This window comes from Drosophila sechellia, chromosome 3L, assembly GCF_004382195.2.
Source record: "Drosophila sechellia strain sech25 chromosome 3L, ASM438219v1, whole genome shotgun sequence".
In the NCBI taxonomy this organism is placed as follows: domain Eukaryota; kingdom Metazoa; phylum Arthropoda; class Insecta; order Diptera; family Drosophilidae; genus Drosophila; species Drosophila sechellia.
Genome location: NC_045951.1, coordinates 16933128 through 16959340, shown reverse-complemented (window position 1 = coordinate 16959340; position 26213 = coordinate 16933128). Strand labels below are relative to the sequence as shown.

Below are 26213 nucleotides of genomic sequence, written 5' to 3'. Positions count from 1 at the left end.
ACTCGCCGCAGACTTCTGCCAAAAGTACGAGCATATTTGCCAGCCATCGGAGTTGGCTAAATAGAAATGCCAACAAGAGCAGGCGTTGGTGGATGGTCGGATGGCTGGATGGTGCGTCTGGCTTAGTTGCCCTTCTGCCATAATTGCTGGGCCTCAATTTGGCTGCCTTTTTGTCTTAGCCATGTTATCTGGCTGTTAACTCACAAACATCAAACAACCGAGACTGGTTGCCTTTCTGGTCAGCATTCAGCTGTCGGCGTCGCTGTCGACGACGGCTGAGGCAGCGGCAGCGGCAGAGGCTTCGTATTCGGCTCATCTTCATCTGGCCAAAATGCTTTCGATTTCGGCTTTTGGCCGTGTGTTAACAGCTGTCGCCCAGGTGAAGATGCCTCTGCCGACGCCGCTGCCCAAGTGGGCAGATGCTGAGTCCGAGTATATATAGAAAATCTACAAGTTTTGATGCTTTAGTTGGTATTCCACACTCGACCTAGAAGTTAAACCAACTTAGCTTGGCATCGATCAAATTCAATCGTCCATTGAATTTGATACGATCGGTCGCGTCTTCTCCTTTCCGATCCTCACAGTACCGTCCGCAAGGATTAACCACGCACATCGCCTAGGATTACCTACGCACCCGGGATTACCGCAACTGCCGTTTGTAGCAGTCCGAAAGTGTACACCATGGTAACCGAACCCAGTTCCAATCCAATCTAACCAATCCAAAACGAACAATGATCGTGTGCAAAGTGCAAAATAACGAAATAACAAGTGTCCCTCGGTGTGAAGACAAACAAGACAGACATTTCGCAAAGGAAAAGCAGTGCAGATGAAGATAAAAAGTATCAGTTTTGTTAGTCCAACATATTTAGGGAGTTTCCACGTTTTATAGTTTGAGCTTGTGAACTACAAGAAATATTTAAACCAAAAACGTTACGAATCTTCAATGATGTTCGCATTTAAATTTTAATTTTAAAATAGTAGCAGTTATAAATACAAATTGAAACATTTCTTGTGTTAAAATAATATCTCAGTTAAATAGCTTCCTTAAAATCTTGTTCCAAAATCTTCAGAAATACATTAATTCGAGCATTTTGTATCTATGTATTAAAGGATACTAAAGAAGCACGATATATAGTTGTATATTAAATGCGCACGTTCTATAATTTGATGTAGGGATACAATCTTAAAAAAGGGCTATAAGATAAGATAGGGCTTTTAAGCTGGCAACTTCATTCCGATTTTTCTATGTGCATACCCAAGCATCGCAAACAAGAAGAAATAGCAAATAAATTGCCAACACCGACTGCAGTTCCAATTCAATCGCCATCTATTTGCATTTCACATTTTGTCGAGGGTCCAGCTCTGGACCCGGGCTATCATCTCGAGTTAAGAGTTGACCAGATGGCGGTTGACATTTAAGCCATGTAGAAATTGAGCAAGTGGCATCGAGTGCAATGTTACGCATACGCCGTGTTGGCCGCCCACGGAGCAAATCGCCTTGGCGCGATCCGCAATTTGCGTATTAAGTCATTAGGATGGACCAGCTGCATGTGCATTCTGCCATGTGGCGGCAGTTTCTATGTCAGCATTGACATGGCTGAAGATGAAATTAAAACTTGTTTTTTTTTCCATAATTTTCGCTTTTGCTTCTGACATTTGCTAGTCGCAATTTGCGATTGGCGTATTTAGGTAAATAGCCATAAAAACGTTGCCTTAAGTTAGATTCTTGACGTTGCCATTGAATAGACGTCCATTAATCACCATCATTGTTGTTGCCAAAGAAGATTTCATTGTTAAAGGGCCGCCTGATCTTTTCCCCAGACTTTAATGCACCCAAATCTCTCACAGTTTTGGACAAATTAAGTTGCCCCAAAAGTCTTGGCATTGGGGCTCTACCCTCGATGCGGTGTGAATCAGATTAATTAGCTGCCAATTAGCATACTGAACAGTAGAGGGAATCGCTCTTCCCCTGCAAATATCTCTCCAAGTCCTTTCACTTTCTAACCGTTGAGCACCACCCGCCGCCATAAGTCAAACCCGATTTGGTTCTCGAATTCCTCAGCCTAATTGTGGCTGATGCGATATTTAAAACAAGTTAGAACAGGTTCATTAGCATAAATTACTTAAAATCATTTACATACAAAGATCAAATATTTTTGAAATTAGCAAACAATCAGAAACCAAAAATGAAACTGGACCCAGTCGGTTTTGGAGGTATGGTTTAAAATCTAACAGATTTGGTTATAAATGACACCCGGGGCTTACTATTCTTCTTATGCCAGATGCGTATGCTAATTTTGCGTTTTTTCACTAGTTTTATGGCCAGTCTTGGCTGATTATTATATAATCATGGCTAGAACTGGTCTGGAGTTTGGGGCCCGGATCCGGGCCGGTTTCTTTCATAATCGGCTATTTTTATAGCCCCCGAAAATTCTCCGTCAGCCAATTAATTGAGCTCATCGACACTGGCCATCTGCGGCCATCGACGAGCACTTTCATTAACCAGCAATGACCTTGCCGAAACTCCAGCGACAAATGCAAATAAACCCGCTGACAGCATCGTCGGAAGCCATAATTCAGGGGCTACTTCCTCGGATCCCCATTGAGCTCACATCTCTTGTGTCTCTCGGCATTTGCATGGGCATTATGTATCAATCGCGCCAATCTGCGATATTTACATACATAGCTCCGGGGGAGGGGACTGACCTAGAGATGCTAATGCCCGTCAAAGCTGAATGTCTGCGTTAGCATTTCGGGTGATTTTCAATGCATTATGGTAAATCGATTCGCCGGCTTGGCTGTTTGTTGGCTGAACTTTACCACAGTTTTGAACTGCAGGCCAGCGTAGTTGCCTTGCCTCCTCCGACCCCGGCCAAGTTGCCACGAAGCGTGAATAGACGATTAGCCTAGAAGGCGATCAATTAGTCGCAATCAGGTTGTTAGAGCCAGTCGTTAGTCTCAGCACCTCTGTATGGCGACACCATCGAAATCCATCAATATGTAGCATCACTAACCAAACTGTGTTTTCCGTTCCTTACCCACAGAGAAGTGCACTGTTCGTCTTGGCGCTTTGCGTTGTGGCTGTGGCCACCGCATCGGCCGATACCCATGAGGTAAGTCCGGAAATCTACCGATTCCCTGCCAACAGGAACTTATAAGCCACCTTTTACAGCGCAAGACTCGTGCCGCCGAGGGATACTTTTACCCCCCGCCCGATGTTCCATTCGATCTGCCAGTCCGCACCACCCAGCCGCCCACAAGGCCGCCAACGCGCCCTCCCACTAGGCCACCCACCAGGCCACCCACCAGGCCACCCACTAGGCCTCCCACGCCACCACCAACCTACTTGCCGCCCACCAACAAGCCACTGCCACCAGTGACCACCCGTCTGCCTCCTCCACCACCACCACCAAGGACTCCTCCCCCAACGAGGCCCCCAACTAGGCCACCAACCACTCGTCCGCCAGCAACCTACTTGCCACCCACCAACAAGCCACTGCCACCAGTGACCACTCGTCGTCCAACACCACCACCAACGAGGCCACCACCACCACCAACGCGTGCGTCGACTCCGGCTCCTACTTACCTGCCACCCACCAACAAGCCACTGCCACCAGTCACCGTGCGCACCACTGTTCGCACCACTCCTCGTCCAACTCTGCCTCCTACCAGGCCACCAACTCGTCCGCCAACTCGCCCACCAACCACTTACCTGCCACCCCCAACTGTGCGCACCACCCGCCCTCCTCCACCACCCACTCGTCCCCCAACTAGGCCACCAACCACCTACTTGCCTCCCGTTACCGTGCGCACCACCCGTGCTACCCCACCACCAACTCGCCCACCAACCCGGCCACCAACCTACCCACCGACCACTCGTCGTCTGACCACTCCGGCTCCTACTTACTTGCCACCCACTAACAAGCCTCTGCCACCAGTCACCGTTCGCACCACTGTTCGCACCACTCCTCGTCCCACTCTCCCTCCCACGAGGCCCCCAACTAGGCCACCAACCACCTACCTGCCTCCCCCAACTGTGCGCACCACCCGTGCCACCCCACCACCAACGCGTCCACCAACCCGGCCACCAACCTACCCACCCACCACTCGTCGTTTGACCACCCCGGCTCCTACTTACCTGCCACCCACCAACAAGCCTCTGCCCCCGGTCACCGTTCGCACCACTGTTCGTACCACTCCTCGTCCAACTCTGCCCCCTAGCCTGCCCCCTACCAGGCCCCCTACCAGGCCCCCAACCCGTCCACCAACCACCTACCTTCCTCCCCCATCTGTTCGCACCACCCGTGCTACCCCTCCACCAACCCGTCCTCCAACTAGGCCACCACCACCACCCACCCGTGCATCCACTCCTGCTCCTACCTACTTGCCACCCACCAACAAGCCACTGCCACCAGTCACCGTGCGCACCACTGTTCGCACCACTCCTCGTCCAACTCTGCCTCCTACCAGGCCACCAACTCGTCCACCAACTCGCCCACCAACCACTTACCTGCCACCCCCAACTGTGCGCACCACCCGCCCTCCTCCACCACCCACTCGTCCCCCAACTAGGCCACCAACCACCTACTTGCCTCCCGTTACCGTGCGCACCACTCGTGCTACCCCACCACCAACTCGCCCACCAACCCGGCCACCAACCTACCCACCGACCACTCGTCGTTTGACCACCCCGGCTCCTACTTACCTGCCACCCACCAACAAGCCTCTGCCCCCGGTCACCGTTCGCACCACTGTTCGCACCACTCCTCGTCCCACTCTCCCTCCCACGAGGCCCCCAACTAGGCCACCAACCACCTACCTGCCTCCCCCAACTGTGCGCACCACCCGCCCTCCTCCACCACCCACTCGTCCCCCAACTAGGCCACCAACCACCTACTTACCTCCCGTTACCGTGCGCACCACTCGTGCTACCCCACCACCAACCCGGCCACCAACCTACCCACCGACCACTCGTCGTTTGACCACCCCGGCTCCTACTTACCTGCCACCCACCAACAAGCCTCTGCCCCCGGTCACCGTTCGTACCACCGTTCGTACCACTCCTCGGCCAACTCTGCCACCCACGAGGCCCCCAACACGTCCACCAACCCGCCCACCAACCACCTACCTGCCCCCCGTCACTGTTGTGCGCACCACCCGCCCTCCTCCACCACCCACCCGTAGGACCACAGTCTACGTGCCACCACCAACCGTGCGCACCACCGTGTACGTGCCACCCCCGACACAGCGCACCACAGTCTACGTCCCACCCGCACCCACCAAGCACCAGGGCTACCAATACCCCGTGCCCAGCATCCCCTTCAACTTCTAGATCTAGAGATCCAGATGTGATTAGGGATAGGGCCATCGTCTAGGGCTAGATTGATCTAGTCAATTCTCGTACAGTCTAACTTTACACGATCCGGCGCCAGCGGTGCTAGAGGGCGCCACTGGTGCGCCTGCAAGGACGACACTTGTTTGTTTTTATTTTATTTTTGTAATTAATGAATCGCATACTCATACAGCTAGGGATCATTGTAAATGAGTGCCCCAATTGTACAGCTAACAGTCTATCCAACTCTTGCTATGTTCTACCACTACTCTACGATCGATGGGCGGCCGTCGTCTGTGACGGACGCCAGCTCAAGACTATATAGCTCTATATTACGATTAAATAAACTTTTAATTCGGATCGCTGAAACCTGAACAATAAAATAAGTTTTTCGAATATTTACAAGCATTTTCATCTTCTGTTTTTGGGAAGCGGAAATAACATGCAGTCCTGTTATGTTATGTGCGATGTTTGAAACCCAAACAAACAATAATAACACATTTTCTTTTTCACTCCTAACCGGGAAATGGGATGAAGCCATGTCCGGGAGATTTTGTGGTCTGGTTGGTCTCTCCTCTTTTCGGAGTTATCTTAAAAGTCGGTTTTTACGACTATGCTAAGGAGATCGTTGCTTGCAAGCCATAAAGCGCCTAAAGTGCAGGTTAGAGAGTTAACCTTGACCTCCACTTCTGGTCTCTACCAATTTAAGTTATGGATGTGAAACACGTTAGCTTAGTTAATAGGTTTGAAATGTTCGTATGAGTAGGTATTTAAATACATGTTTACTTTGAGCGATGTATATTTTCATGAAATATGAAATAATTTAACCTTAGTTTATAAATAAATGTCAAATTTGAGATATAGTTGAATTGTGATTTGAACTTATGACTAGTAAAATATTGGATTGGTTTTTTATATAATTATTGATTTTCACTAAATGTTATCATTTCCCTTTAGAAAAGTATTTCAATTATATAAAGTATTAGAGCAGTGGATAGTCACCTCCTTCGTGAGTGCATAACCACTTCGGTTTCATTAGCCTCGAAGATATTTCTAGTTACTTCGCAGCTATCTTCAGATTTTCATGGTCAATGCGTTTTTTAATATCTCTTTCTTTTCCACTTGCCTGGGAGCACGAATTCGCCTGAGCAATTAATTTATTTGTCTGTCTGTAGCTTGCTGTTTTGCTTTCGCAGCCAAACTCTATTAAACTTTCTAATTAAGCTGTTGCACTTGGGCCGATATAACCGACGCTTTTTAGGCGCCGCCAGCTCCCAGTTGCACTCAGTCATCGTTGCGATCCGCGATGAGGCAGAAGCTCAGGCCCACATTTATCAAGCGATAGGCAAGCCGAGTGGTTCGAGCAGCAGATCCCGGAAAGATGTTCATGCAGTCGGCAGTCGGTCAAGGACAACGGGACACTCGAACGCGACTGGATCCTTGCTGGACTAAAGGCAGGCGGTGGATTATGGGCCTGATCCTGGTGTACACAATAGTGAGTTGAGGATTCGATGCTCTCATACAAAAGCGATTTTTTTATTACGCAGTTCAGTGTAATTGGACAATTATTATTTGTTGGTTACATATTTTGAGTAACAATTACGTAAAAATCTTGATATGAGCAAAGGGAGCTGTAATTGCACATCTCCCGAGTTCCAAGTTGAAGTAACTCTGTTACTCGGCAAATCAAACAATTATCTTAAAGCACATGTAACCCCTCTATCTTTGATTTCATTTTGTGTGTACCTGCAGATGTCTCTCATGGTAGTGAAGGTCGCCTCCGCAGCCACTCTTTATCAGCAGCACCCGCAGCAGCATCTACAGCAGCAATCTCTGAACGACATTGAGTCCTCAGCAGACGAGCCATCCCAGGCCACCACGGAGACCGAGCCCTCGGACAGCGACAGCGACATCGAGAAGATGCGGGCCAAGCTGCAGCAACTGCAGCACGAGCAGCAGCAACAGTACCTGCGCCAGCAGCAACAGCAGCTGCAGCTGCATCTGCAGCAGATGCAGACGACGCAGGGAGCTGCTGGGGAAACCGCCTACTTATTGGAGCGTGCCGACAGCAACATTGCACCCATCTACGGGACGTGGCGCACGAAAGCGCAACGGCAGCAACACGCAACTTCGTCGCACGAAACGGACGACGCCCATGTTTACGAGCGCCTGCCCAAGCGATCGGCGACCATGACGCCTCTGAGGGGGTTGCTGCGAGATCAGATGCCACGCCCACCGCGGCTCACCACCCAGGATATGCAATTGTCCCTGGGCTCGCCCTCTCCGCCGCCGGGGCCCACAAAGGGTTTGCTGCGACGGCAGTACTCCGAAACTCCGGGAACCCGAGCCCTTCGAGGTCAGGAAGAGTTCAAGCCCAAGCCGTTTCACTTTCCCTACGAAGGTCCGATGCCCGAGCAGTTCACCAAGGGTGAGGGTCGTCCCGAGCTGAACAATATCCAGGACATCCTGCAACACCTGCACATCGGAGGCTTAGCGCCCAGTAAGCTGCCACCCATGGCGATGATGCCCACGGGTCTACACATTGCCGGTACTTTCAAGAACTTCAAGTCCAGTGGAATAGGAAACTTCTTTCGCGGGAAGCGCAACAAAAAACAGATGCAGTTTACCATTCCGATGCCCATGTTCCCCATGATGTCTATGCCAATGCCATGGTATAATCATGGTGTGATGCCCCATCAAAGGGTGGCCATTGATCAGCTGTATCCCTACAAGCCCCGTTCGCCGCAGGATGTCAATCTGTTAGCCATGCAGCCAGTGGGAAACGGAAAACCATTGTCTAAAAAGAAGAAAAAGAAGCAACAGCAGCAGCACCAGCAGCAACTGCAACAGCAGCAGCAACAACAACAGCAGCAACAGCTACTGGAGCATGGCAGTCAGCAGCATTTTGTGGCAGATCCCTTCGTGCACCAGCATTTTGCACAACCTGTGGTCGCGCTGAATGCCACACGCCAGTCGCATCTGAAAAGGGTTCCTTTTAAGGTCAATCTGGACATATATCCTGTGCTGCCGCCTTCGCGGCCTGCCTCTGTAATGCGGCATCCTTTCCAGCAGGATTATGCCCTCCCCTCACCGGCAGCTTTGACTGGAACCACGGCTGCCGCGTATCAGATGGGTCAGGGCATTTACCAGACCCCCTTTAAGTTCCCCACGCAACAGCCCGTAGTCTTCCCTGACCAGGCTACCAGATACAGTCAGCAGCAGGCTTTGTACCACAACCAGGCCCACAAGTTTCCGCCACCGAAGAGCGTACATCCTGATGAGCCCATTTACGGACAGAGCTCTGGACAGGGTCAGGGTCAAGTGGACAGCCAAACGAACCCCATCATGCTGCACTTGAACGTGTTCCCCAAGCAGAAACCAACTGCCACGATTCGAGCCTCCACCAATCCATTCTACAATCACAACGTGCAACGCAACATGATCAACTCCAATGACTTGCCGCCACCCAATCCGCCCAGCCCCATTGAACCAAGACAGTCAGTCAATGGCAGTGGCACTGGTCTGCAACAACAGCAGCAACAGCAGCAGCAACAACACCATCCGTCGCAGCAGCAGCAACATCATACGTCGCATAATCAAACCCAGCAGCAACATCAAGCGACACAACAGCAACATCTGCAATCCCAGCCGGGGAATCGATCCAGTACCATTTCTCGCAGCGATCACCTGCCGCTGATTGACTTTGAGCATCCTATTGTGGCAGCTGAGCTTTCAGATCACTCCGCCTTGGGCAGCATTCGGCAGGATTATCGATATAGGAAAACACCAGCGGAGGAGCACTATCGTTATCCGAAGAGCGCCAATATCGAACAGATGGCAGCGGAGGCCCAGACCGCCTCGCTCTTCCGCTTTCCCGTCGAGGATCTGATACAGTTCCAGGTGGACGATGCTCTCTAACCACTAACTACGCTAGTTGTACTTAGAGTAAGTTAGGGCTAGCTGTTCCGCATTGCAAGGACTTATTTACCTTGAGTAATTAAATGAAATATAGCTAAATTGAATGTTTTGTATTTATAATATTATTAATAAACGTATCTCAATTTCTATTAACATAGACGCTTTTTATTTTCCAAATCTTTTTTGGCATTTTATCTGAATTAATTTATTCGGTAGTGGGCTAATAAAAAATGAATGGATTTAGTTAATATGTAGATTGATAATTTGATGTTCAAGTTATAAAAATTCTTCTGAAATTTTAAACAAACTGATCACTGAAGGTAAGGCTTATTTTTAAAAGGCACATGAAGTAATTTACATCTCTGTATGTAATTTTTTTTACGAATGTTGTACTTTGCTTCATTTTAAGTTAAATTATATAGTATATACATTTATAGACCAATTTAGCAGGGCTATAGTTTGTAAATAGGAACACCATACATCCCGAAAATACTTTTTTCGTAAGCCCAAAAGTGGGCTTCAAACTTCACTGCCAGTTTTCATTGCCAATTCCATTGCGCGTGCGCGAAACCCGCAGTAAAACAGAACCGGCAAGAGCCGAAAACCAGTATTCCGAGCCGAGTCTTTGTGAGCGGCTCTCATTGGGAAAGAACGGGCAGCAACAGGTAAGTCCGGCCAGAAGGTAAGCGAGCGTCGCTTCGTACAGACGTTGTCGCGCTTGTAACTCGACTCAAATCGGCATCCGCGAGATACTTTAGAGCAATCCGTAGCAGCAAAAACAACAAGAGCAGCAAGGCGCAAGATCAAGTTTCGGACCCTAGCGTCATCCGTTGTGCGGTTTCGAGTGTGTGTGTTTTTTGCGTGCGTTGGCCAAAACCGAAAATATAACCGCGGAATAGTTGACCAGAAATGGTCATTCCGCATTAGTGTTAATTATAGTTTATTTGCCCGAACTGCTAGCCCTAAGCCGCCCAAATTGCATTTCCTTCCTGCTTTTCCGCCACGCTCTCTCCTTCTTCCTCTCCACCATTTCGCTCTCCATTTGCTGTTCTTTTTCGGCCAAAACAAGAACCCATAGATACCTACTCGGATACTATACCATACCATGCTATATACCTGAACCAGTCGGCTGCCTGTGTTTATTTGTTTTAGCCGCTTTTGCACATTCCCCTGCTTTTGCTTGCGATCTGTGGTGTGTGTTGTGTGGTGTTGGTACCAAAAGAAAGCCATCATCGTCGCATTTGCCAATCGCCGAGAAGTGCCCAATGATCGGAACTGGCGAACAGCAGCTGCCTCATCATCATGTGCCACTTTTCACATGTGCATAAAGTGAAATCTTCTGTTCGCTACTAAATTTCTTTTAGATTTCGTCGGAACATCTTTCATATACATATACCCACATTCGCTTTGCACATCATTTGTGGAATGCGATCGAGAGCTGGCAAAAGTTCAAACGGCAAGGCTAAGATAAGCAATTCTGCAAGATCAGCTCAATCTAAGCCTCAGCCCAGTCCCATTCATTTGAGCCAACCCGCGACAAGGCCAACTGGGGGCGGTGCAGCGGCTAGCATTGAAAACTCGTTGTTTCGGGCCCAATAAATAACCAGAGTTTGTTTTGCATTTCGGTCAGTCCAAGAACGCGACCGAAGCGAAGTGAGAGAGCAAAGAGATCGAATCATACCGAAACTGTGTCGTTCTACATGTGCCAAATACTCGTGTAAACAACCATCGAAACTCGGACCTAACGGATACGGATACCTAACGGCACTGAAATTAGCAACGGCAACATGTTGCCGCTGCTGTTGCCACTTTTTCTGAGCCTGACCGCTGGCCAGCTGGTCAACCAACCGCCGCAGTTCGTCCCCGGAACGGGTGACATGTCCCGATTTAGCCTCTCGGAAAACACACCCGTCGGCAGTCCCGTCTTTCAGCTGAAAGGTGAGTTGCAACCAGGTCGCATTTTTTTTCGAATTTTGGTGGGGGGAGTTCTGGCCAAGATTGCATGCTCGACATCTTATCAACATGTGTAGTACGGGGCCGTCACGTTTCATAATTTTATGCGGAATTGCTTCACGGCTTTCATTGCATCGCAAAAGACAATGAACACCCATAGCCCAATTCCCACGCAGTTTGTGGCAATGCCTTTCACTGCCAGTAGTTCGTTTTGTTTTGGCCAAAATAAAGAAGGAAATGGATCAAATACTGGCCTAGTGTGGGAAGATGGAATTAATAGTAACTACATATACGGGCTATTTTTATGGGAATTTAAGAAGGCCACATGCATATTATATTAGTACTTAAGTACAAATAATCCGAACAGAACAGACATATTTGAGATTACATATATTATAGAATAAGATAAGCTGCAAAGAATATCGCTAAGATGGGGTCTGCTTTTGTACAAGAAAACTATGTAGATAAAGTACCTACTGACTCAGTCACGATCTTGGTCTAATTAAAAAATAACCTATTATCTGGTTTATCTGTTATCTTTAAGAGAACAATTGTTTATTAGTTCACTAACAATCTTTAAATAAAACAACATGATTGTGGCGCAATAAAATCTGCAAAAATTAATAAATTGAAATCCTACAAAAAATGACTCTCATAAGATTTAAGTCTTTAATTATATAAGTAATATTCAATTACCTTTTCATAAGAATACTAAAAATACTTTATATTGTGTTTAAAAAGTTCCGCTCATTAATATTATATTTGGTTGTGATTATAATAATAATTTTATCCATTAAGATCAAGTAATCTTGGCATTTCTGATGTTGGCTCTTAAAGTCCATAATTATGTTAGTTAAATCAACAAGCATAATTAAACTAACGTTTAGTAATTTTCTTTCTGTCTTTCGTTACTTTCGCTGAAATTGTCTTTGGCTAAATAGGCTATTCAAAAGGGTATTCCACCTTCGGTGCAAGCAAACATTCCTCCAAAACTGGCTCTAATAATTTTGTAATTTAGCTTTTGATCATACCTCAAATTACCAGTGGTGACTTTCATTTCTTGGACCGCATTGGTCTGGGTGGCCCACCTACTTCGGGTCAACCTTGTGCGGAGTATTGGATTTTTGTGGTCGCCGCACGTTTTCAGCACCCTCGTATCTCGCATTCGTCAGATATATGAGCATATATTCGCGATTGCATAATGCCGCTTGGCTTAAAATATGCAGTGCGGATCTGCAAGAATGCTCGATAAGCCAACAAGATATTCATGTTTTTATTGTTTATTTTTTTCCTTTTCTGTTTCTGGTTTCTAGTTTTTTTGAAGTTAGCTCGCCCGAGAATGCAGTTTGCTAATCAATTGACAAACAAAAACAAACAAAGACAGCCAAAGACATATGTATCTGATAGGTGAGCAGGCGGAAATGCATTTGAACACGTTTGTGCGTAGCACCACCGATAAGTGTTAGTCCACGATAATGGAGATTGCGGCAAGCTAATGGCGCCCATTAGATAGAGAATGAAAACAGCACTTTTACTCCGAACGAGAGTGGCAATCAAACGAGAGTCGATTTCCTATATCTCTGGCAATTCTCAGACTTAATAAACTTCGGGCGGGCCAGCCACTCCCCCTGAATTATGTTATCTAACAGGCAGATCTAGTTTGCACCTGCTCCTCAACCAAATGACACCCTAACACAGAGGCCCAGTTAAGAGATTGAGATACATTTGCAGCTGCGGCGGCTTCGAGCCTGCAATTTGATGCTGCTCCACGGCAACTCCATAATCAGATGGGGCATTGTCTTAACTGGTTGCCGAGCGTGTGCCAAATCGCCTTGGATGATGCTCGCCCAGTGACTCCGCCTGCAAATGTAACCGATGCCGAGACTCGGGTGCAGATGGAGACTGGTTCGTTTTGCAAGCGGTATCCGTGAGATACGAAACACGTTTGCTCTGGCTGGGTGCGTTGGAAATCAAGAGTGTCGCGGAAAACCTCTGGTAGACACCAAAAAAAGTAAACGGAAAAACTGACCAGGCCAAGGAAATTGCTTGGCCTAAACGGTGAGCCGGGAAACTGAGCTGAATCCATATCGGGCACAACATAATCCGAGATTGCCAGACAATACCGAGTGTCACGTTGCATAAGCCCAAAATCCGCTGGGATTGCCTCCTGGTGTCGAAATTTGAGGATTTAATTGCACGGAATGTTGCAAAGAAAACTCCTATCGGTTAGCCGCTTGATTTTTTCTTTCATACCCACTTAATAACGCATTTTACCATACCAAAAACACTGAGTAAAACGAATGTTGGCACATGGCGGGCGTTTCTTTCGCTTCTTTCGGCTTATCCACTGTTCCATGTGTAATAATAACCAAAATATTAACAAATACGCTCCGTCAAGCATGAAATCACAAATTATTTCTGCCGCATCAACGGCAACAATGGTAACCACAACAATTACATCCTCCCCCTCCATGGAAGCATCCATGATGGGCGAAGTGAAAAGTAGCAGAGCTTTTCCACATCTCGCACGTACCCGCAATTACAGTGTTCATTCAGCTTTTCCACTTTTCCCCCAATTGCCTAAAAAACAAACCGTACATACATATACTCGAATCGAACACGAGAATTCATAAAGAGAAAACAAGCGGGAATCGAGAAGTGGAGAGGGTTGATCTAGAGATACCCTATGTATCTAAGGGATCGGTTGCATTTTGTAACTTTAGATCCATTTCGCGGATATCAGATGGCTATCGTTTTGTCATTTATAAAGTGGTTTCTCAACAACGAGTGGTGAAATTTTTACTCAGCATCTTGATCTCTATAGAAATAATATTGATTGAAATAAATATTGCAAATTGATAATCCATGTTTTAAAATCTTTATATCGAAACCCAGTTCAGTTGTTCACACACTTGCTTTAAGAACAGCACATACCCTATGATTACGTGGTATGAGTAAGTGTGAGCTCGAAAAAATGATTATGTACATTGAAAAGTTAAAATGGTCACTCACGCGCCAATGCAGGGGGATCGGGTTTGGGATTGGGATAGAGCAATAAAGTTCGGGGTACTTGGGGGGCAGGGAAATGCATGAGGTATGTACGTTTTTTATTTTTGGTTATATGGAGGAGCGGCTGTGCCTGTTTGCTTCCCGCTTTTGGCCGTGTCTTATTTTTTGTGGTCGTGCTGCAATTGTCGGTGTACCACAAACCCGCTCCCAACGCTGAGTTCTCCAGTGCCCGCTCCCCTACCCCCTGCAAACTTGAAAAATCTGTCTGCCAAAAGCGGTTTTCCCGACCGATCGCTTAGTGGTCTCTGTTTTCTTTTGTAAGCTCCCCGAGTTCATTTGTTTTCTTTCTTTTCTCCATGATTGCTTTGGTAGAATTTCTAAAGTAATTTCGTGTTGCCCCCGAGCTGGAATTTTTCGGCTACCCGATCCAAATACTTGTAGATATATTTCCTGTTATTAGACTCTGTGGGCATAGAGAAAGAGAAATTGCCGGGGAATGACACAATCCACTTAGGGCTAGACCCACAACTAACTAGTTGCCCCAGTTCCGAGGGGCCGGAAAACCGCAGTCGACTGGAAAAGTCGACGGCGCAGGAGGTTGTGGGAACCGAATTAGCATTTTTCACACGCTTTTACATAAACCGACGGCGGCGGCTCCACTGAACGACTTCCCGAAGTGACAGCCTATGACGCTGGCTCGGATTACCTGTAATTAAAGCAGCGAGCGTGTCAACCACCGGGACTCAACCGTCGCCAACTAATTTGTTGCACTTGCCGGCTGTCCAAAACACACGTCCCACACACATTCAGAAAATGCATTGATCATTTTAATTTAGCTTAGAAAACTGGATCATTATGGAATTGGTGAATAGCTGGCTCTTGAAGATTACCTTTGCTTATGTATCTTGATGAATAGAGTCCGTAGAGCTATCTCATTTTGCTACTGATTAATTACTTTGTGCTTAATATCGGTAAGAAAAGTTTTTAACAGTGTAACATTAAGTCAAGCTAGTATTTGGTGATATTCATATACGATTTTTACTTAAGCCCATAAATGCTGGAAAGAAAAAAGCTATAAGTTCATCATTGTTGTTGAACTTCTTTTAATTATTATTATGTATATTTTACAGGAACTGATCCGGAAGGAGGTCGCTTGAAGTACAGTATCAGCGGACCCGTTTTCTCGGTGGATAGGGAGACGGGAGTGGTGCGCCTGCGCCAGGAGCTGGATCGAGAGACCCAGGACACTGTCGAGGTGATCATTAGCATCACAGACGAAGGTATCTACGGAACAGAGCCCAATACCGTCTCCCAAAGGCGGGTGATTCCTGTACGGGATTACAATGACAACCAGCCGACTTTCCTGGGCAGACCATACACCGCCAGTGTCAGCGAATCCCTGCCCGTGGGTTCGGAGCTTAGTGTGGAGCCACCCATTGTGGTCGTCGACCGGGATGAGGGCATCAACGCTGAGGTTCAGATAAAGTGTGTAGAGGTACGTTACATACATTATATATGAGGTAATCCTGTACATGTCTTATTTTGTATTCATTGCTACTCCAGGAAAATGACATTTGCGACATCTTTGAAGTGCGGGCCGTGAAAATATCTGACGGAAACTACACAGCCCGAGTGGCGCTGAAGCAACAGCTGGATTTCGAGAGTCGTCCCTCGTACATCTTGACCATCGCGGCCTCGGACAGTGCATTGGATAACCGCCTATCTTCACTGGCCACCATATCGATCAATGTGATCGACATTCAGGATCAACCGCCAATCTTTACCAATGCTCCGTACTCCGCAACAGTACCGGAAAACACTCCCGCCGGAGTTAGCATTCTGACGGTCAAGGCAGTAGATGGTGATGTGGGCATACCAAGGGAAATATTCCTATCGCTGGAAGATGAACCCTTCGGACACTTTGAGCTTGTACCGTTTGGAGATCCTCGAGAGGGAACTGCAGTAATGCAGACCACATCGGAGCCACTGGATCGTGAGAACGCCGAGATTCTCCAAAATGGTGGGGTATATGTGTTCTCCATAAGAGCCACAGAGCTCATCGATGGAGCTATTCCCGCCGAGCACTCGCTCACAAGAGTAACCATTGTGGTCACCGATGTGGACGATCACCAGCCCACCTTTAGTGGACCGCACTTTAATGTCTCTATAACGGAGAATCTTGCTACTGGAATGCCTCTGCCGGGACTTTCGATCTTCGTTGATGATCGCGACATGGGCGAGAACAGTCGCTATGAGCTTTCTTTAAGAGATGTGTTTAATGCCGTCGGAGTATTTGAAGTTTCTCCCGCTGAATCTCAAGGCCGAACACCAGTGGTTGTCAAGGTATTGAATGCTAGTCGATTGGATTACGATGTTGTCGATTCTGACCTTCGAAAGTTTGAGTTCGATCTGGTGGCTTCCGTGAAGGGCGTGGAGAAGGCTAAGACTCGGGTAGAGATCCATCTGCTGGACGCCAATGACAACGCACCTGTGTTCGACCAAGGTACCTATCGCTTTACGGCAGATGAGAATCTTCCTGTGGACGCGATAATTGGACACGTAAAAGCCACTGATTTGGATTCCGGTGAATTTGGACATGTCCGCTACGTGCTCAAGGGTTTCGGTACGGACAACTTCTATGTGAATCCGGAAACCGGAGGCGTTTATCTGCTGAAACCTCTGGACTACGAAAAGCAAAGCAGCTACAGCCTGACAGTGGTGGCCATCGACGGAGGTCAGCGGGAGGCCAATGCCAACTTGTTCGTCGGTGTCACCGATGTGAACGACAATCATCCAAACTTCGAGAGCAAGGAATATAGTCGAACTATTCGGGAGGGAGCAGCCCTTTTTGAGCCCCAGTTCTTTGTGCGTGCCCACGATGCAGATGGTCCCTCCCAAGGAAATGGACGGGTTAAGTATTCCATTGTGTCCGAGAACAGCATTGCTGGAAATGTATTCCGGATCGAACCGGATACGGGCGAGATTGTCATTCAGAAGGCAGCGAGATCAATGGACACGGAGAGGGGTGAATACGAACTGGTGGTCTCGGCCACTGATTTCGGTGAGTTTTTTGCTAATTAATTATAAAAGGAAATAATCATTAATTATGAATAATCTTCATAGGCATTCCTCCCTTATCCAACACCACTCGTGTTTTGGTACGCGTCGGCATTTCCGGTAATCAGCGGCCCATCTTCCGAGGACACTTCCAAAATATGGAGAATCTACCCATTATAGGCCCGCCCAGCTACAGAGTCTCCATTCCTGAGAATGCCGCTGCAGGATCAAATGTCACTTCCGTATCTGCCCACGATCCGGATGGTCTGGACAGCCTACTCCGTTACAGGATTGTGGGGGCCAACGACAACTTTGAGATTGATGAACTGTGAGTATTACCTAGATGATCACTAAAGCTAAATCAAATCTTATCAATTTACTTTGCAGTTCTGGTTTAATCACTGTATCGCCTCAAGCCCGGATCGATCGCGACTCAAACATGAACAGCTTTGAGATCATAGTGAACGCTGTGGACTCCGGAACTCCTATCCCAGAAACGGCCACCACTACGGTGTATGTTAATGTGAAGGACATCAATGACGAGCGTCCCAAGTTCGAGCAGAACAGCTATGCGACGTACGTATCCGAGAGGACAGCCGTGGGTGAGAGTGTCCTTCGCGTGAAGGCAATCGACAAGGATCTTAATTCCAAATTGGAGTACAGTATGGTTGGACCTGTGGCTGCCACCACAAAGGCAGGCGTAAGCATAGCCAATCGGAGCAACTACCGACTGCAGGAAGCCTTCCGAGTGGACAGTCAAAGTGGCGAGATCTTTGTCAATGGAACGCTTCGTCACGATGTGGCCGCCATCATAATCTTCACCGTCGGTGTGCGAGATCTCAATGCAGAGGTGGATCCCGAGGGACAGGTGGACACCACAGAAGTTACTGTCTACGTGCAGTCCTTCCAAGACACCAATCCGGTGTTTAAGAATCCCGGCTGGACTAGCTCAAGACCCTTGATCGATGTAAAGATCAAGGAGGAAATGCCCATCGATAGTGCGCTGTTTATTTTGCAGGCGGAAGATCCTGTCACCAGACAGCCGATTACCAGTTTTGAATTGATAGAACCCAAGCAAGTGGACTATTTCCAAGTGGCAGAGCGTACCGGAGAGGTGATACTCAAGAAGCGGCTGGACTATGAAGCCTTGGGTGAAAGTGGTCCGGAGTTTGAGCTGCAAGTTCGCGCCAACAGTGCCGATCGACAAAGAAGCACTGTCAGTCGAGTTAATATCACCGTGGAGAATGTGAATGACAATAGTCCGCGCTTCGAACGGAACTCCTATCAAGCCACCATCATCGAGAACAGACCTCATCCGGAGCGAGTGATTCGGGTGAGAGCTTTGGACAAGGATGCGGTTCTTAATGCCCGTGATGAGCGTTTGGGCTACCACAAGATCATCTACTCACTGCAGGGCGAGCACGCCATGCTGTTCGATATAAACAATACAACTGGGGAAATAATCGTGGCCAGCGGGCAGACCATCGATAGGGAGCGAACACCCAGGATTCAGCTGCAGATCAAGGCGGAGGATTCTCCTGGATGTCCCACGGATGCCAAGCAAAGTGTAGTGGAGCTGCAGATAGAGGTACTGGACGAGAACGACAACGCTCCGGAGTTTACTCAGAAGAAATATAGCACCGTGATTCCGGAAAACGCGCAAATCGATTCGTTTGTTCTCCAGCTGGAAGCCGTGGATGCGGATGAGGGTCTGGGTGGCGAGGTGCACTACGAATTGGTAAACGAGGGTGAGGCCAATGGGCTTTTCAAGGTCGATCCCAAGAGTGGTCTGATATCCACCCGACGTAATCTTACCGGCAAAGGCCGAGCACATCCTTATGTACTAATTGTTCGTGCCCAGGACAACGGCAACCAGATGCCCAAACAGCCCACCCTATCCACCGACACCGATGTCAGGATATATATTGGGGATGTGAGCGCCAATGATGGTGTGCCGTACTTTTTGTCTCCTCGGGTGGGACAAATGGCGAATGTCACAGAGGTGGGTATTGATTTACAATCTCTAATGCGTTTTCAAATAACCTTTACCTTTACCTTTTCAGAATGCTGTAACTGGAGCTCCAGTATTTCAAGTCATTGCCAGCGATCCGGATGATGAAAACACCCCATCCGGAACCATTACTTATCGCATTTTGCCAGATACTCCAGACGCCGAAGCCTTTGTCATTGATGCTCACTCAGGATTGATAACCACTAGGCAATCGATGGATCGGGAGACAAAGGACATGTACAGGATTCTGCTGGAAGTGAGTGACAATGGACAGCCCAAGCAGTCGGTGACGAGGATACTTCAGATTGCAGTTCTGGATGTGGATGATCACGAACCGCGATTCGCAAGAGAAGTTGTAAGTAAAGGGAGAGTTATAGAAGAACATTAAGAATAAGGACTGACATTTATTTTTATCCTTTTAAAGGACGCAGGACCCTTGAGCATGTCGGTAAGAGAAGAGGAGCCGGCTGGCACCATAGTCGGCAACTTCAGCGCTTTGGACGAGGATCTCGGCGAGAATGCTGCCATTGATTACGTGATCATTGATGGAAATAATGAACAGTTGTTTACGATAGAACGAAATAACGAAAGCCTGGCCATTCTCAAAACCCAAAAACCTATTGATCGAGAGCAGGTTGAGTCCTTTACTCTGACGATTAAGTGTCAGAAACTGGGCGAACCTGGCTACAAGTTCATTGGAGATCCCTATGATCGACAGGATCCTTCACATTTGCGCATCAACATTCGAGTCTTGGACATCGATGACAACCTGCCGAAATTCGAGCAGCCAGATCCCACTGTGGGTATCAGGATCAATGTGCCTATCGACACTGTGGTGACCACTTTGAAAGCCAGCGACGCGGATGCAGAGGCTCCACCCGTTGGTCTTTCCATTGAGAACGTGACCTTTGTGCCACAGTTCTATAAGAGAAGTCGCACTCTGGCCGTGGGCAATCTGCAGAATCTCTTCACCTTGAACAATCGAACTGGTGAACTGAGAACTGGAGGTTCATTCGCGGATTACGTGGATGGTTACTTCTTAATGCGGGTGATGGCCAACAATTCAGTACAACCCAAACGGCAAGCCCACAGTAATCTCAAGGTGTTTGTGATCCGGGACAAGTCGCTGCTTAAGTTCGTCTTCGCCCGACCTCCAAACGAGATCCAGCACAATATCCGACCGTTCCAGGAGCAGTTGAAGAAAAAACTGAAGCCCCTGGGATTGGAGTTGCATGTCTTGGATACACAGGTCTTCACCAGGCCCGACATGAGTCTGGACTTCACTGCCACCAGCTCCTGTTTCCAGATGTTCAAGAATGGAGCTGCCTTGTCCTTCAACGAGATGCAAAAGCTGATGAACTCGCAGCAGCTGCGGCAGGAACTGATAGATATATACGCCGCCTATGGGGTCAGTGAGGTGGAATCCTGCTCGGTGAGAAGGACTCATGCTGCAGCTATTTTTGCGGGAATGCTAACCTCGGCAGGAGCGTGGCTGGTTTTCCTGGCCGCCCTCATAGGTCTGGCTGCCTTGGTTTCCCTGTGCACAGCCTGTTGTTTGAAGAAAAAGTAAGTTTAACACGGCCTTGACCTTTTCCATGATCCTAACTCATTATTAACCTTTTCCAGGCTAAAGCGGCACAGTAAGCGGAGTCTTCAGGCAAGTTTACGCACTCCCACGGAGCACACAGCCACCTCGTATAGCTACTCCATGCCCGCCGTGCTCTACTCCGAACCCATCTACGGGCCCTTGTAGCCGCAGCTCATCTTCTGCACGGGAAGGTCCAGGTTCAACCACTGACCACCAACCTAGTAAACTAGTGTCCAAGATTCAAGCCCCCTTTGCACCAGGGGAGATCCCTGAATCTCCCAGGATCTCCGCTCGGCAACTGCGAACCGGGACTTTTTTCTGGCAGAGATTGGTAGACGATAGAATGCCAAATCAGTCCATATACCATAAGCTTAAGCATAATATGCGCGTGATCTAGAATGTACGTGTAGCACCAATTAGACTAGTATAGTGTTAAAATATAAAGTAATGTATAAAGCGTAGGGATTTTTCAATCGAAATGGTTAGCCTAAGTCGAGTCAGTTCTTTGTGTCATTTGTGTTGAAGTGCTGGTTTCCCTGGCGAATTTCGCTGGTTTTCATTTGGCCCTTTGGCAGGTCTGGAATGCATTTATTTTTATATATTTATCTTATCGTCTATTTGCCTATAACATGTTGAACAAGTGCAGTATAAACATCGCTCCAAACGCGCCCAATTCCAGCTCCACAATCCAATCCTCGACCAGGAGTCCAAGTCAGGCCATGTGCGTGTCGACCGAAAATGAGTCTCCCGTTTTCAAAAAGGAATGCATATGCTTTCGCTATTAAGTAAATATATTTATATACGACTAAGTAGTTTGTCCAATGTGAACATGTGTGCAAATAAATTCTATTAACTACAAAAGTGCGAAAAACGCGACCTTTTACTCATTACTCCCAACGCTTTGCCGCGTAAAGTGATATGCAAATGAATCGTATCCCCACTAATGGCCTGAAATCCGGAAGGTGTGGACATTAAATATGGCTAGTACCGATGGACTTTATTGATTTTATATCTGTATTATAATGAACATTTTGGGTACCTGGATTTAGCTGTTATGTTTTAATAAGAATACAAACTGAATCATCTCGTTAAATCAAAACATTGCTTAAACAAAGAAGTCAATTGAAGTTTGGAAGTAAAGTTTCATGACCTTGCTTTTAATTTGCATTACAGTTTATACTAATCGAAGAAACCACTTAATCATAATATCAGATTATCCTTTCGCCCGCCTGCGAGCCTTTTTGAGTACCCCCAGATCCTGACTTAAGTTGTTAACGAGCTGCTCCGGATTCGAAATTCCAATTAAACTTGCCGCGTTTCGAGTAATTGCAAATTCCCATTTTCATTTTGGAAACTGCGTCACTATGCAGGCAAGTGAAAATGTAACGTCCAAAGTAAGAATTCTGTGAAAGAGTGAGAGAGAGGGAGGCGGCATGCGGATGCATTGAGGGCGAGCAGGACAGGAGGAGGGAAAAACCCATAAATAATAAATGTTGTTAAAACTAATGTGCGGCGCTCATTAGCCCCTGGCAACGAACGAGAGAAAGGGCGGGAAAACAGGGGATGATGCTGGTCCTGCCCCGATCCCCGATTGACGATCCTGGCCAAAATCAAAGGGTGCAGGATGAACTCCGAGGGTTGCTGCTGCCGCTCTCCGCCGACTTATTTTTATAACTTTTTAAAGCGAAACAACATCAACAACCCAAGACAGCGAATCAAGTGTTGTCCGGGTCAACTCAACTGCACTTGGGGGTTGCTCGTCCTCCTCCCCAGAGATGGAGTGTAATTAAACTTGTTTTCCTTACTAGTAAAATTTACATAAAGCCTAACTAACCTGGATTGGCATTTTCCTGCAGTCTCGTGTTTTTTTTGTGTGTTTTGCTAAATCACCTTCCACTTGAACAGTGATTGATGATGTCAGTGTCATCCTCATAAATCACACTACAAATTCGAGTGTCAAAGCGGCTCGCTTGTAAGTCATTCGCGGCGCCAATCATCAAGGCCTGAAGTTCTAGTAATCTGCAATTAATACCACTGATACATATAAGACTATATAGTATAGATAGCACAGCTAGTATTTGGGCCGCCAAGGGCTTAACTTATAGATATAATCTAGTGGAGCATAGGAGGCACGTAGCATAGTCTATCTTAATTTTACCCAGTGAAAAGCACATTTTGAGTATTTTAGGTTTCGTTCTTGCTAAATAATTTTTATTATTCGTGAGATACTTCACCAACAAACTACTTATTGATGCTATCACTGCAGTGAATAGAACATTTTGAGTATTTTGGGTTTCATTTTTGCTAAATGAATTGTATTATTAGTGAGATACTTAAAGTGTCTTGTATACTTTACCAATTCTAGAATTATAAGTATCACAAGATCAAATAACTTATTGATGCTATCTTCTCACAATATTGTGTTCAAAAACGACATAGAAATATTGCTATAGATTTTATTTGACTCACAATGCGATTTCGTAACGATTTATTTGCATTACACACACTATCCATCGTGTGTATGCAGGTGTCTAGAAACTGACTTTTTACCCCAGATTCAGTTTTCTGACAGCTAGTGTCAGGCAGCTAGACAGTTAGCCAGATGTCCGGCTGACGAGGCGGCAAACAATGCCAACAATTAATGACTGAGCCCAGCCATTACCATTTCCTTTGCCGCAGGACCTCCTCCTTCTCCCGATTGAGCAACAAATAGTGAGAAGAGGCCTTGCGTGCATACCAAAAAGTGAAAAGCGGGGCAGGAAAGTGTGGCAAGTAATCATAACGGTCGCTTTCCGAGGTGGCAGGGCCATAAAAAAGGACTTAGGGGTTGTGTAATTGCAGTTAACTACTAGTTCTGCTTCCATTTACGTTTTGGGGTAATTTTCGCCAGTTTTTTTTTTTTTTTTTTGCAAAGATTTTTCGCATTTTTCCCCGAATTTTCCTCTTTTTGTGCGGAAGCCCACACAATGGCGGATTTAGCGCGGGATTTTCGCGCGAATAGTTGCTCTAAGCCGGAAGTGGAACTACCAGGATGCGTCAGCTTAGGATCAGGAAAGGATTTCTCCGCCGTAACCCCCATTAAATGCCGTGTCCGTTGTTTACATTTAACAATAACTGGGCATGAAACCGTTGTTTTGCCGACATTTTAGTGCCAACCTACCGATTTCAATTTATGCACAACGAATAAAAAAATTAACAAATATCAACCATAAATTAGAAATGTCAGCTTCATTATGCACATGGCGCTGCATAGTAATTAGGCAGCTTTGCGCGTCTGCAAACTACCTATAAATTTATGACCACTTGATGAACTGCACCCGGATCCGAGTCGAAATCTGGGGTTGAGCTCTCACATTTCGTCCTGGTCGCCGGTTGCTGGTTTCTGGCTAAGCTCATTTGCATAACAATCAACTCATCGTTTGTGGTACAGCAACCATACCATGTCCATGACCCACCATGAACCACTCCTTGCTTGCTGCCAGGATTTTTCCATTTTCAGCCTAGTAGAAGGGTGCGTCCTCAAATGCTAATGTTTCGCGTACACTGGCAGCGGGTGTGAAGTTGTAAAGTTTAATGTATTGTTTGTCTAACAGTTTATTCATTTGGAAAAGGAATATATTTGAAATGCTTTTTTTTTTTTGGCACAGTCCCAGAATGCGAATGTGACTGGAATTGAAAAATTATTCTTATATGGGGTTGGAAAACTGCTTGGCGTTTTGATAAACTGATTTAGAAAAGTTCTCTTAATAATCAGTCATGTGTAAGACCATTTATCTTTTACAGAGGAACCTCAGTTGTAATTAAAGATCAAGGAAGTAAATATTACGCACGAATTGAGTTTAGCTATTTAAAAAATAGATTTATTGTCTTTTTTTTAATGACTTTCATTACTTGCTCAAAATGCTTGGGTTGTAATCATTGCATAATGTATTGCATTCAATACATTTCTTTCTTTTTATTAATTTATTTGACCATTTAAACAGGTTTAATCTATAGCAAAAATCAAATTAAAATTCTGTGATGATGTATGCCACAAAACGCTAGAAAATTCAATCTATATAAAGTACCCTGAAACAACCCACAGGACCTTCTGTTCTCTCCTTCATTCACATAATTTTCCGCAACCTCAATCGAATTTTCTGGTCCTATCTTTAGTGGGCAGGAACATGATCTCAATTCGATTTACCTAATAGAGGAACATGCACTATATAGTTATCTGATTCTTGATTTACATGTGTTAACATTTTCGTTTGTTTTCCCTTCGCTGCGTACCACTTTCTGGCTCAACAATGTGACATAAATCTGCTTAAATTTGACTAAAACCGCTCTGATCGGATTAAAAATCAGCGCTTGCATAACATTTTACAGTATCAGCCGAGGGACGATTGCACACAAATGCGACAGATTGCCTTCCTTCCACGGATCCTGAAAAATAGAGAAATGAAAAGGTCCTGCGCCAGGACTCTCGCGTACGGGCACTAAGTGTAACAAAATACTCGAGCCGGCTGTTTGTTTATCCAATGTTTTTCGGTTAGATGAGCACACAACTCGAAAGCGACAAAGGTAGGGCACACATGGATATTTTTTTTCGAATCGGAACAGTAACGTATACGACGAGGTCGCACACCCCGGAAGGTTCAGGCTCACAAAAAACAACAACCAGAGGACGTCAAAGATTTCACAGATAAACCAATTCGAGCAGGGCAATGAATGGGCAAAAAGGTCGAGCAACTTGCCGCTAAAAAGCGAACGAGTAGCTATTGCACCAGAGCGAATCTCTGCCATCAATGTTTGATCAGGACCAAAAAGGGGTAATGAACAATGGATCCGGGGCAGCAATAACCACGTGCACCGGCAAAGGGTTAAAAAATGTGTGCCAACGTCTTGCTAAAAAGGCGTAAAACAATCAATTCGGCAAATAAAATTCGATTTGCGAAATGGGAATCGCAAAAGGGCAAGGACAAATTGGCGCGGTGTCGTCTGGAACGGTGTGATATATGATCTTAATATTTCATGCTTTCCATTCCAAGGGTTGAACTCTGACTTTGCTATCACGTACTATATGCATATCCAACCTTTGACAGACAAAAATATTACATATCCAGTCTCTTTACTATTAACCAAAAATAAGGTTTAAGAATACCAAAAGGACGGATAATGCACATACAAATTTCACATTCTTTTAATTCATTTACTTAGTAAAAACATATTTTCAACAAACAGCTTAATATATTTATCCATATCTTAAAAAAAAAAGTAGAGTTCTCAGATAGACCTGCTTTTCGTCATGCTTGAGTTTATCTAAAATACAAGTTGATGAAAAATAATAATAAATCTATAGTATA

The 26213-nt window shown here is 46.3% G+C and overlaps 3 protein-coding genes across 5 annotated transcripts; all 3 read left to right on the top strand.

Moving 5' to 3' along the window:
- The first annotated feature begins 495 nt into the window (after window positions 1-495).
- On the top strand, window positions 496-5734 carry LOC6606076 (proline-rich extensin-like protein EPR1). The gene is made up of 3 exons (XM_032719294.1): window positions 496-684; window positions 3045-3113; window positions 3173-5734. Exons 1-3 carry the CDS (start codon window positions 682-684, stop codon window positions 5330-5332), a joined length of 2232 nt encoding a protein of 743 aa, XP_032575185.1. The 5' UTR covers window positions 496-681; the 3' UTR covers window positions 5333-5734.
- A 979-nt stretch (window positions 5735-6713) lies between these two features.
- LOC6606075 (chromatin modification-related protein eaf-1) lies at window positions 6714-9339 on the top strand. The gene is made up of 2 exons (XM_002030848.2): window positions 6714-6827; window positions 7085-9339. Exons 1-2 carry the CDS (start codon window positions 6714-6716, stop codon window positions 9248-9250), a joined length of 2280 nt encoding a protein of 759 aa, XP_002030884.1. The 3' UTR covers window positions 9251-9339.
- A 602-nt stretch (window positions 9340-9941) lies between these two features.
- Window positions 9942-21729, top strand: LOC6606074 (protocadherin Fat 2). 3 transcript variants are annotated; one of them, XM_032718346.1, is made up of 9 exons: window positions 9942-10096; window positions 10881-11188; window positions 15343-15707; window positions 15776-17273; window positions 17336-17597; window positions 17657-19271; window positions 19333-19635; window positions 19705-20846; window positions 20907-21729. In XM_032718346.1, the coding sequence occupies exons 2-9, from the start codon at window positions 11038-11040 to the stop codon at window positions 21031-21033; spliced, it is 5463 nt and encodes a 1820-aa protein (XP_032574237.1). In that variant the 5' UTR covers window positions 9942-10096; window positions 10881-11037; the 3' UTR covers window positions 21034-21729. The 3 variants fall into 3 exon arrangements, with proteins under 3 accessions (XP_032574237.1, XP_032574236.1, XP_032574235.1); XM_032718345.1 differs by having other exon boundaries at window positions 9942-10111; XM_032718344.1 differs by having other exon boundaries at window positions 9942-10111; window positions 10615-11188.
- Window positions 21730-26213: the final 4484 nt, after the last annotated feature.